This window comes from Hippoglossus hippoglossus, chromosome 19, assembly GCF_009819705.1.
Source record: "Hippoglossus hippoglossus isolate fHipHip1 chromosome 19, fHipHip1.pri, whole genome shotgun sequence".
Classification (NCBI taxonomy): Eukaryota; Metazoa; Chordata; class Actinopteri; order Pleuronectiformes; family Pleuronectidae; genus Hippoglossus; species Hippoglossus hippoglossus.
In genome coordinates, this window is record NC_047169.1 from 17,327,090 (window position 1) to 17,339,839 (window position 12,750).

A 12,750-nucleotide genomic window follows, 5' to 3' on the forward strand; every position below is an offset into this window, starting at 1 on the left:
AGGAAAAATGCTATGTAGCAAAGGGCTGAGGAATCCAAAAAAGGAAATCAACAGAAAAATGTGAAACAGAATGTTTCAGAGGCATCTAAGCTGAGCTGAAGCGCTTAATGTAAAACTAAAAAGAAGGCAGGTGAAGCATAACAAAAGGAATGAAGCAAATGGTATATCACCACCTCAACATGAAAAAGATGGTAAAATACAGGTGGCATAAACAAGACTACCAAACTTGTTCACCTAAAGCACTTACTAAAAAAACAGGGAGAATCAATAACAAGCTACTTAAGACTGAAAGCAAGAGAAGTGAACTGTCAAAGTGACAAGTGAGGAGGAATCAGTGAGCATTGCAGAAGGCTCAGTGGATGCTACTGAGCAGGAAACCTGTAATAATGAGGAGGAGGGGGAATGGTGCTGTGACGCAGAGCCACCTGAGAAAGGGGAGTAAGAGGAGTGGTGAGGAGACAGAGCCATCAGATACTCAAAGATATACAGAACAGACAGCAAACGAGGAACCGGACAGTTTTCAGAAGAAGCAAGAATTGTGGAACCAGTGGCATCCATTGCAGAGGAAGAGGTAAATTAAGTTGACCTATTTAAGGACCTAATCAGTGATGGGGCTAAAGACAAGGAAATAACCCTGGACTTATCTTACAAGCCAACAGCTGATAAAACCTACAGAAGATGCGGACTGACTCCACATCCCTCCAAGCATGTACAAGTGCCAACATACAGGATGGTTAAAAAAACTAAGATGGACAAGCAAGCAGAGAGGGCAGAAAAACAGAGGGTTGAAGTAGAAAAGAAAAGGTTAAAAAAGGAAGCAAATCAAAAAGCCAGTAAACCAAAAAAGAAGACAAAGAAAGAGGACAAATCCACTTCTGGAAGAGAGGATATAAAATCAGTAATAGGTATTTCCCTCAACAAGGTTGACACAGAAAAGAGCAGGACATTGGTAGCAAAGAAAATAAAGAATGCCGACCTAGAACATGAGGAGGAGAAGACTGAGCCAACGATGACCAAAGCCATCAAAGACGAAATAATGCTGCTCAAGGGCAAAGGTAAAGACCTGAGAGCCATTCTGGAGCCTGAAGAGCAGCAGGATGCCCAAAGTTCTGTGAAAGGGCAGCGACAGAGTTTGCTTTTTCGCAATGTCAAGATGAAATCTCTCCAAGACAAAGCAAATAAGATGTTAGCAAATCCTGATGTGGAAAAATCAGCGAGTGAGACCATTGATGAGGGGTCCAGTAAACCCAAGGATGGTTTAATAGCAGGAATAAATGTTGTGGCATCTCCTCATCGAGTGTCTGGTTGGATTCAGAAGAAGCTTAACTTTAAAAATAAGGTTTCTGTTTGGACTAAAGCCATTGGGGTCTCTCACTGGCTGTCTTTTCAGGCCATAAAACAAAAACAAAGCACCAGAAAATCTAAAGGAAATGTTCTCCAATACAGGATGGCCATGAGAGTTGCCAGTAACACCAGGCTGGTCAGAAGGAAAAACAAGAGCTCCCTTCAGGATAAAATGGTGGAGAAAACTGGCCTCCAGAGAAAGGAAGTGGAGGGATGTGAAGAAGTATTCCCAGCTGAGGTAGAAGCCAAATATGCTGTAGTACTCCCCAGGATGAACATCGTGGGCAGGAAAAAGACACTCATAGCACCCCTTCGAACTCCTGGACCTCCCACTTCATCATGTACCCCTGAGTCACCAGGAGAGCCCACTACCTTAGAGCTCAAACCCAACAAAATGGGTGCCAGGCTTGTACACCTTGTCAAGCCAGATCCCACCTTGCTTAGGTCCACTCAGAAGACCTTTCCAGCACTTACATTAGACGGGAATGTTGCAGGGAAGGTCCCTGGGTCCAGTGGTTCGACGAAAAGAACATCCAACACTGAGCATAAAGGCAGGAGGGCTGCTCTAGACAGTGAGGATGGAGTCACTGTGCAACAGGCTGACAGAGGGAGACTGGACCAATTCCAGATCAACTTAACCAAGATGTCATTGTCAGGGGGAATGATAGGTGATGGATTGACATGGGCCAAAGGGCCAGAGCCAGAGAGAGAGGATGCAGCTGCGATACCTAGTTCAACCACTCAGCCGTTATCAAGTGGGGAGGCAAATGCAGTGATGTCAGGTGGCTGCTCCTTGTATGAAGAAGAGACAAACAGGGAAGTAGCCCAGCTGATGGATGTGGGTGGTATACATACTATCACCCAACCAGAGGTGCACTGGGCTGGGAACCTGCAGATGAATGGGGACCCTCAGGTATGTATTATATTTTTGATGTTATAGTAAATGCTGAAGGGGACGGCGTATAGCTCACCTGGTAGACCTGCCACCCCAAAGAGGCTACTGCCTCCGCAGCGGCCTGGGCTTGATTCTGAGCCGTGGCCTATTGCTGCAAGTCTTCCCCCACTCCCTCTAAACCCCCTTCACAGCCATTTCTCTGTCCTATCAAAAATAAAGCCCAATAGATTTACTTAAAACAAAAAGCTGAAGTAAACCACCAGTAAGATATAGTATGAAATACCATTCTGTCACATGAAGAAGAAGAACATCAAGAAAACAAGTCCCTATATTGTCAGGACTGGCTTTGTGCTGAGAACACATTGCCACACCAGATGGTGGAGAAGCTAAGCAAATTGACAGACGATGACAGTTGGCAGGGCCCCTTGGAATTTAGAGGACCCCACACAGGAGAGTCGAGTTGTCAGCACACAGGTATTTTATGTATAACGTCCCGTTAGCTGCCCTCGCCACAAACAGCTGAAGTGTGTTTTTGTATACACACGCACAACATATATATGTTTTATATATGTAAGGTAGATTTCTCTACCTTACTGGAACACAACACAAGAGAGCCTCAGTATATGCCATTTCACTATTTTTTCTCTCTTCTCGTAGCATTTTTCCATAAACTATAATTATTCTTTATCGAAAATATCATTGTGAAAATTGACTCTATTGTTGTATATTGACTATCACACTGCTACACTACTACTATGAGAAGAGTAAAATATTTGCAGCAGAGAAGTGCAGAATAAAAGCACATAAAGGGCTCTCATTCACATTTTGAAAAAATCTAATTAAATTCAATGTTACTCAGACTAGAAGATGGCTGTGGAGAGAAGTGAAGAGCTAAATTGTTAGAAATTGTTTGTCCTCAGGTAAGGTAGTACTGTTATTGTCACTTTCAGGTGGAAATGCCAGGAAGCAGAAGACCTGTAGAGGTGGATGAGGTGGAAGATCTATCTCAGTTGAAGTGAGTTTAAACACACACACACACACCCTACAATCTACAATACAAAGTTTTTTGGAATGTGTTTAATTTACTTCAATAATAAAATAAAAAAGGGTACTACACAAGTCATGAAAGAACCAGCACTTATCTTACAAATGATTTAATGTGTGAATAAAATAGGTATTATTCTCATTCAATAGTGCAAGCAAGGGAGAACATTAATTTTTAGAAGTGATTTTGAAAAATGTATTTTATATCTAGAGAAGGTACATTTATGCATAGTTTTAACCTGTTCCTCTATGTTCTTAGAGAGGTGTGCGAGAGCTCTGTGATTTTGAATTTGAAGAAGAGGTTCCACCGCGACTGTATTTATGTAAGTTTCATTACTGACCACACACAATGATAATAAATGTTTAATAGCTACACACTAGCCACAATTTCAAACAGTATTTATTATCAATCGGAGAAGCTAGTTCAGTGAATGTCTTTTACAGAAGACTTAAAAAAATCTATTTTTTCTTCAGCCTTTAACTAGATCTTGCACTCCTGCATGCTTTTTTTTTTTTATACGTTTTAACATGTTTTTATTTTTAATCTATTTTGTATGTAAAGCCCTTTGAGCTACAATTTTTGTATGAAAGGTGCTATACGAATTAAGCTCTATTATTATCAATGGAATCATTACTAACGTACCGGTATAGTCTGAGCCTCAAAGGTCCATAGTCAGCCCGATGCATGTTGTATGCATTTTGAAGAGAATAGACATTCAAGCACACAGGTTCCAGGCCAGGATGCTCTATCATGCAGGTGGGGGACTGAACTTGGTTTATGCTCTTAAGAACCTAATGAGCAGAAAAAATAAGACACTGTGGTACCACAACATAACGACTTTGGCTACAGTGCAGATTATTTCATAGTCTAACTTGTGTGTCTCCATGCAGCACACATTCTGTCTATCGGCTGGCATCATTGCACAATTACCACAGGTGGAAAAAGCGACATTACTAGCGGAATAACGGCATGTGACCTCATTATAAAATGTACGTTATGACAACAAAAGCAAAATGCTAACTACGCTACCACACGATTATACACTTAATGCGATACGCTTTATCTTTTCAACCTTCTAAAGCAACTGCCATTATATCAAATACAATGTTTTTTAACTAAGTGTTTTGTTACATGAACTGAGCTTTTAAACCGAGGATTATTCGAAAATAACTGAATAAACGATTTCTGCATGCAGCAGTACAGGTGTATCAGTCTTGGGGTCTGACTCTGGATCAAATATGTAGGGTCTAATAACGTTACTCTCAACAGTAGCAATCGCCATTTGTGTTTACCAGAGAGTTTTCCCATGCTCCAGCAGGAGACCAGTGATAGGCCTGGTCGCTTGATACTCAAAATGCAGTCAGCCAATCAGAGGAGGGCCTCATTAATAATTAATGAGGCAGGCAAAAACTGTCTGTTGTGGTTGGAGCTCCAGAGAGAGGCAGAAGAGGGGACACGGTAATCCACATTGCGATAGTTTTACAACCACTGATATGTCATTTTAGGGGTACTAATAACTCAAATTAAATCCCAGAAAAGTGTAAAATATGGGGCCTTTAAGTATTTTAAATCAGGTAAAATATTCTTTGAATTCATTAAAAATAATTCCATGCTGCAAATTTTGTTTAAACTGGATTTGGAAAAAAGTATAGATCTACATTACCCAAGGCCTTCAGGCACCAGGGACCCTAACTTAACCCTTGTGTTGTCCCTGCTTCCCCAGGCTGTTGGCCCCCTCACATAGCCCACCCTATATTAGGACGCACACGTAGGGCAATAGACGTGAGCAGCCCTTGCAGATGTATTTGTTACACCCACGGCACACGGTGTGAGTTTTACAGTCCTTTTTCCTGGGGCATATCTGACACCTCTTCCTCTTACTCGCCCCGAGCGGGGCTGCTGCTAGGGCTATGGAGGAGGCCGGACGCTCGGGTCGAGCGTCGTAGTTAAGAACTCTCTGTGCGGCGGCGGCGGCGGCTTTTACAGCCTTCACAACCGCGGCGGACGCTTCCGTGCGGGGGATGCGCTCCCTTCGTGTGATGAACGGAGTCACGAGAGCCTTTCCCAGCTGCTCTAGGAACACCCTCCGCTTGTTCCGCTTGCCCGGCATCCAGTCTGGCTCTCTCCATATCACGAAGGCGTTGTAGGAAGAGACGTCGAGAATGTTGTGAAAGACGACCAGGGGCCAGCGCGCGGTCATCCTCCTGCAGCTGTACGTTCCGATCACCTTGTCTAGGTTGTCCACGCCACCTTTGTTGCGGTTGTAGTCCAGGACGATGACCGGTTTCCCGTCCTCGCGGTCGCTGATGTCGGCCTCAGGGTGCCGTGTGCTCAGGAGCACCACATTCCTGTTTTTCTTTGGGATGTAGGACACCAGAGTGGCGGTGGGCGTGAATGCGAACTTGGATGAGAACACCTCTCTTCCCTTGACCGGGCTTGTTCTTCCGAACTGTGCCGACCACGGTGAGCTTCCTCTCCAGGAGCTGCCGCGCGAGTTCATAGGAGGTGAAGTAATTGTCGCACGTGACGTTACGACCGTGCAGTCCCTCCGTTACATCGAGCACTACCCGCAACCCCGGTTCCGTTCTGGGCGTCCGCCGCTCTGCTTTCCGGTGTACACTTGCATCTTCCAAACGTAGCTTGATTTCGCATCGCAGGCCACCCACGACTTGATCCCGTATTTCGCCGGCTTGCTGGGCATGTACTGACGGAACGGACACCGGCCTAGGGAGAAAAACAGGAGGAGATGAGAGGAGATGAGATGAGGACGAGGACTAGCAGCCGCTATCTACATAACATAACATAATAATAATATAAAAAAAAAAGACTAACCTCTGAACGGAACCAGTTGCTCGTCCACGGTCTCTTCGGGCCCCCGGGTTGTAGAGGTGCGGTAGCCGCGACACCCACGCCTCCCAGACCTCTCGCATGGCCGCCAATTTGTCCGTGGCTCGTCTCGCGGTCGTCGAAGCGCAGCAGTCTGGAGTATGTGTGGAAGAGTTTTAGGGGCATCGTGGCACGAAATATCGCCCGGCCGCTCTCAGCGTCCCATAGGCTGGCGGAGGCCTCGCCCTGGGACCTGTACACGCCCACTAAGATCAGCAGCCCTACGTAGGCGCGCAGGTCGGTCTCGTCCATCCCTTTCCATTCGTCGCCGTATTTTCGACGATCCTCCCGATTCGTCATCTCCAGGATAATGTTCTCTACCGTCGGCGTGATGAACAGGCGGAACGTCGAGGCTAGGTCACCGGTGCGGGACGTCACGTGGATCGTGGGGCCCCGAAGCACGGGGACTCAGGCGGACGGCCCGGAGGCCGGTCAGGGACTCAGGCGGACGTGGGGCAGGAACTGGAGTAGCCGCTGCCGGGACCCCCGACGCCGTAACAGGTGTGACGTCTGCCGGGACCCCGACGCCGGAACTGGAGTGGCGTCTGCCGGGACCCCCGACACCGGAACTGGAGTGGCGTCTGCCGGGACCCTCCAGCGCGGGACAGGGACTAGAGTAGACGCTGCAAGGACCCCTGACGCCGGAACTGGAGTGACGTCAGCCGGGACCCTCTGGCGCGGGACAGGAACTGGAGTAGGCGCTGCGAGGACCCCCGACGCCGGAACAGGAGTGGCGTCTGCCGGGACCCTCCGGCGCGGGACAGGAACTGGAGTAGGCGCTGCGAGGACCCCCGACGCCGGAACAGGAGTGACGTCAGCCGGGACCCTCCGGCGTGGGACATGGACTGGAGAATAAGCTGCCGGGACCCCCTACGCCGGAACTGGAGTGACGTCAGCCGGGACCCTCCGGCGCGGGACAGGAACTGGAGTAGGCGCTGCGAGGACCCCCGACGCCGGAACTGGAGTGACGTCAGCCGGGACCCTCCAGCGCGGCACAGGAATGGGAGTGATGAGTACTGGGACCCCCGACGCCGGAACAGGAGTGGCGTCAGCTGGGACCCTCCGGCGCGGCACAGGAATTGGAGGAATCAGTACCGGGACCCCCGACGCCGGAACTGGAGCGGCGTCTGCCGGGACCCTCAGTCCCCAGTCCTGGAACCCAGCCAGGACTGGGGGCTGGTGCCTGTGAGCCCGCTGCAGAGGAGGGAGGCTCCCGCTGTGGATGCCCCCTCTCCAACATCCGCCACCCACAGTAGAAACCTTTTGGAGGCTGCGGGGTCCTCCATAAGCCCAACAGCCCCCCAGGTACGGGTCAGTGGATGGGGCTGGAGGCTGGTGCCTGTGAACAGGCTGTAGAGGGAAGGGGTTCCTGCTGTGGACGCCCCCTCTCCGACATCTGCCACCCCCAGCAGAAACCTTTTGGAGGCTGCGGGGTCCTCCATAAGCCCAACAGCTTCCCAGGTACGGGTCAGTGGATGGGGCTGGAGGGTTGAGGAACTCCTCTAGCTTGTCCTGCACCACCAGAAGGTTTTACCTCAACTGCCAAATATTAAGGTGTGTTAATGTAGTTACCATCAGCATACATGTCACATTTGAGGCAGATGGGAGCATGTACAGCGACTTTACAACAACTTCCTGTTTGCTGGTGTTCCATTGAAGGTCACGCCATCGCCATTCAATGTAAAGGCTTAATTGTCACAACCAGTGGCGGCTTGTGCAACAAACATGTTAAACACAATTTAATTAGACAATAATAGTCTACTCTTACGATGCGCCTGGTAGACTGTAAGCACATGTAAGCATTCGATAGAAATTGTTTTCAAATTGTATTTGGTTAATATCAGTCTAAATACATTACATTGTAGTGTCACGGGTTGTCCCTAGGGGGGGGCAGTGCAAAAGAGAGCGTAAAACAGGCACCATCAGACAGTATAAATGAAAAATAAAGGTTTATTGGTCCGTCCCACTGGCAGTTCCTTTAAATCAAAAATAAAAAATAAAAAAAAGTCCATGAATAAACATAAAGTGTCCCGGAGGAGAAAGTGGTTTCTTCACCAAACCAAAGTAATCCAACCCTGCAAGGTCCTCGGTAGCTGTTCCTCCATGTAGGCGTCCTCTCTCCTACTCCGGGCCCAACTCTTCTCCAGTGGTGCTCTCCCCTCTGCCCTTTATTCAGTTTCCCAGCCCTGCCTCAATTAGGGGCCTTAAGCACCTGCAGCTGGGTGCACGATGAGGCAGTCTGAGAGCTGTAGTCTCTAGCCCGGCGGCCATTTTGGGTTGTGGGCACTGATCCTGGGTGAGGATGTAGCACCCCTCCACAACCTGTCCCCTTGTGATGCCACAACATATACTTCCTGTTGTGGGGCGCCGGCCAAATGAGTGAATGAAAATTTCTTTCACTTAGTTAAACTTAAACTTTTGCCAACCACAGGACCTGAGGCTGCTCTTTAATTGGTTGTTGCAGATTTTCCACGGGACGCAGCTCTCTGCGCCCCAGACACTGGGGCAAACTGTTATTGATTTACGTATTTTTTATTGAATGCCATTGGTCAACCCTCGACACCATCCTCAGCTAGATCCACCTTCACTGAGTTCCTCTCATCATCATTTACCTCAACATCTCTCCCCCTACGTCTTTCAGCGATGACTCTCTTGGCTCCTTGCCATTCACCTCAGCCCTATGCCCTCCCTTCCCCATTGGGACTCCCAACCAGTGCTTCTGTCTCTCCAATAACCATCGCGGCGGAGGAGGTAAGAAGAGAGTTCAGTCGTCTCTGCCCTGGCAAGGCTTCATGTCCTGACGTCCTCAGCCCCAGACTGCTCAAAGAATGCGCTTTTCAACTGTGACAGCACATATTCAACCTGAACCTGAGCACGATGGTTATCCCTGTGTCAGGGTTTTGGTTGAGCAGGTGGACCCAAGATGCAAAAGCAGAGTTTTTTTTAAAAATGGCCTTTTAATGGGAAAAAATTACTTAACAGGAGAAAACTACAAGCAGAGAAATCTCAAAAAGTCCAAACTGAAAAACAAAGAGCACACCGGGGAAAACGAACCGACAAGGGGAAGCACAGAGACTTATATACACACAGGGAAGGCAGGGGCAATTGAACACAGGTGGAACACATGAGGACTGGTGCAGACAATCACAAAGACAGGAAGTGAAGAAAGAAAACACACTAGGAGCAGAAACTACAAAATAAAACAGGAAACAGAACACAGGGAGTGGGAAAACATGAGACACAGAAACAACTCATAAACAAACATAAACACAGGGATAAACATGAAACACAAGGAGGTAATAATTAAACTGAAAACACTCTTCATAAAGAGGCAGAACTCTTTAGACACTCAGAAGACAAAACCATGACACCCTGCCCTGTGGAAAACATCATGTCTGGTTCCTGTGTCCAAGAGAAAACACCCCACCATGCTTAGTGACTCCAGACCAGTTGCTCTGACCTCACTTCATGAAGTCACTGGAGAGACTGGTCCTAAAGCACCTCCGCACAGTACTCAAGCCATCACTGGACCCTCTGCACTTCGCCAACCAGCCCAATATTGGAGTGGCTTTTCCAGTGCTTTTGAGTGGCTTTTCCAGCCTGCTCTTCTCAGCTACAAGCTACTCGGCGTGTAGGTGGATGCTTCACTACTGGTCTGGATTACTAGCTACCTCACTGATTGGCTGTGAGGCTGCAGAACATCAGGTCACGGATGGGGGCACCTCCGGGGACGGCCCTGTTTCCCTTCCTGTTCACTCTCTACTCCTCAGACTTCAGATACTGCTCACTGTCCTGTCCCCTGCAGACATTTTTGACAACTCTGCCATTGTGGCCTGTATCAGCATGGGACATAAGGCTATATACAGCAGCATTGTGGACTTTAGGAAGCGAAGGACTAGTCTGAACCCAGTCACCATCAAGGGATCAGTGGTGGATGTCGTTTAGGAATACAAGTACCTGGGCGTTCGCATAGACAATGAGCTGCACTTGTGTGGAAACACAGACTCGAAAGGTCAGAACCGACCGTCTCAGGAGCCTCATTTTCTACGCCGTAGTGCAGTGGTCACCAACTTTTTCGAACCCAAGATCACTTTTTACTTCTAAACGTAAGCCGATCTACCACCCTGATATTTTCCAAAAAACCCACTTAGGAGGGTCATATTTATAATTTTTACAATTTCTGTTAAAGGCTCAATGTACGAGCATAAATATACACAATAAAAGGCAGTTATGCATCTTTATCTATTCAATGAACAATATTCACATTAATATCAATTAATATATACAGCATCTGTTCAATGCTAAATATTTAGCTTCTCAGTTCAACGATATGTTCTGCAGAGGAGCTGCTACTGCAGCACAATGTTTTTACATAGGCTTTGCCTTGAATATGGCCATAAATATGATTATTTCCTTGTATAAAAGTACTCCTGTATACTCTATATACAAGTACTATACAGTATGAAGCTGTGCATCTTCCGCTCCTGCAAATATTTCACAATAAAAACCCTTTTTTTAAACAATGGATTCGGTCAACAGAAATGCTGTGGGTGAGGGTCACGTGGAGGGCAGAAGAGATTGCATCATCAGTAGACCTCTTTTGCCCGATATGCAAAATGAAGCAGGTCCAGGGTGGGGGATTTGATGTAATGCATGACCAGCCTCTCAAAGCACTTCATGATGGTGGGAGTCAGTGCAACAGGGCGGTAGTCATTAAAGCTGGATGGAGATGACTTCTTTGGCACAGGTATAATGGTGGTGGTTTTGAAGCATCTGGGGACAACAGCCTGACTCAAGGAGGTGTTGAAAATGTCTGTGGGGACATCTTTCAGTTCTTCTGCACAGTCTTTCAGCACCCAACCAGGGAAGTTGTCCGGACCCACCACCTCGTGAGCGTTGATCTTTGAGAGAGTGTTTTCTTCACATTGGCTGAAGAGAAACACAAAACATGGTCGTAAGGGGGAGCTGGTGACTTCTGTGCAGTGGTGTTGTTCAGTGCATCAAAGCGTGCAAAGAAGCTGTTTAGTTGGTTCAGCAGAAAGATCTTGTTGTCACAGACTTGAGGTGAAGGTTTGTAATCTGTGAGGGTCTGAATCCCCTACCAGAGGCTCTGTGTGTCTCTGCTGTCCTTGAATTGCCAGGTCATTTTCTTGCTGTACTGACGCTTGGCTTTCTTGATGCCACGGGACAGGTTGGCCGTGGCTGTTCTCAGTTCTGCTCCGTCACCGGCTCTAAAGGCAGTCTTCAGCAGTCTGTGAACCTCTCCTATCAGCCATGGCTTCTATTTTAGACTGTGAAGTGATGGTTTTGGTGACAGTCACATCCTCGATGCATTTGGAGATGTAAGCTGTCAGTCTCTGTGTACTCCTGTAGGTCGGTAAATTGGTTGTGTGTGCTTGCTTGAAGATGTCCCAGTCCGTGGTGTCAAAGCGGTCCTGAAGTGCAGAAGTGGCACCTTCCGGCCACACCTGTATCTCCTTTCCCCTGTGGCCTGTATGCTGTATGTTTCAGCATAATGGTGATGTGATCAGCCGAGGTGGGGGAGGGGGGATGCTCGTTTCAAAAAACAAGCATCGCTTATGTAAACGCACACACTGCCACCGGTGTCCGAGGCTCTGTCTACCCTGTAGCATGTTAGCTGATCCAGCGGCGTGGCAGAGTCTATGATGTTGTAATTTAATAATAATAATACATTTTATTTATTTAGCGCTTTTAAAAGGTAATCAAAGACACATAACATGGTAAACACAGTCGCAATAAAAACAATAACAATAAGGTAACATTATAGCTATTAAAAGACATTTTATATTAAAAACAATTATAATACATAAATAAATCACAGATTAAAAGCAGATATCAAAAAGGTGAGTTTTGAGTCCATTTTTGAAGGAGGTGAGGGAAGGAGAATGTCTGAGGCGTTGGGGGAGAGAGTTCAAGAGGGAGGGGGCAGCGATGTAGAAGGCCCTGTCCCCCCAGGTTCGGTGCTTGGACAGGGTGAGAGGGGTGAGGAGGTTGGTGTTGGTGGATCTGAGGTTGCGGGTGGGATTGTGTCGGTGTGGGAGGTCAGAGAGGTAAGAGGGGGCGAGGTTGTGGAGGGTTTTGTATGTGATGAGGAGAATTTTAAACTGTATTCTTTGTTGAATGGCGAGCCAAATTTTGATGATTTTGGTGGATGTACCATAAAGGATGCTATTGCAATAGTTGAGTTGGGAGGTGATGAAGGCGTGGATGAGTGTTTCATCGTCTGAAGAGGAGAGGGAGGGTCGTATATGGGAAATGTTTTTTAGGTGGGAGAAGTATGTTTTTGTAATGTGGTTGATGTGGTGTTCAAAGGAGAGGGTTTGGTCGAAGATGAAACCGAGGTTACAGAAGTGTATGGATGCGGGAACAGTGGAGCCGTCGATAGAGAGGGAGAAATTGTGGCAGGAGGTGGTGATTGATTTGGGGCTGATGTTGAGGATTTCAGATTTGTCGCTGTTGAGTTTGAGAAAGTTATTTTGCATCCAAGTCTTTATATCTGTAAGGCAGTTTGTGAGAGTGGAGTGAGTGGCGGGAGTGATTGATTTGGTGGAGATGTAGA

The 12,750-nt window shown here is 47.4% G+C and overlaps 1 protein-coding gene across 1 annotated transcript in view; it reads left to right on the top strand.

Annotated features, from left to right (window-relative positions):
* LOC117753425 (myosin-IIIa) overlaps positions 1 to 12,750 on the top strand; it is a 41,947-nt gene continuing 29,197 nt past the window's right edge. The window contains exons 1-4 of the mRNA XM_034571502.1: positions 1 to 2,196; positions 2,227 to 2,257; positions 3,190 to 3,254; positions 3,543 to 3,606. Coding sequence (XP_034427393.1) covers positions 731 to 2,196; positions 2,227 to 2,257; positions 3,190 to 3,254; positions 3,543 to 3,606 — 1,626 coding nt within the window. The 5' untranslated portion in view covers positions 1 to 730. The remainder of the gene's footprint in view (positions 2,197 to 2,226; positions 2,258 to 3,189; positions 3,255 to 3,542; positions 3,607 to 12,750) is intronic.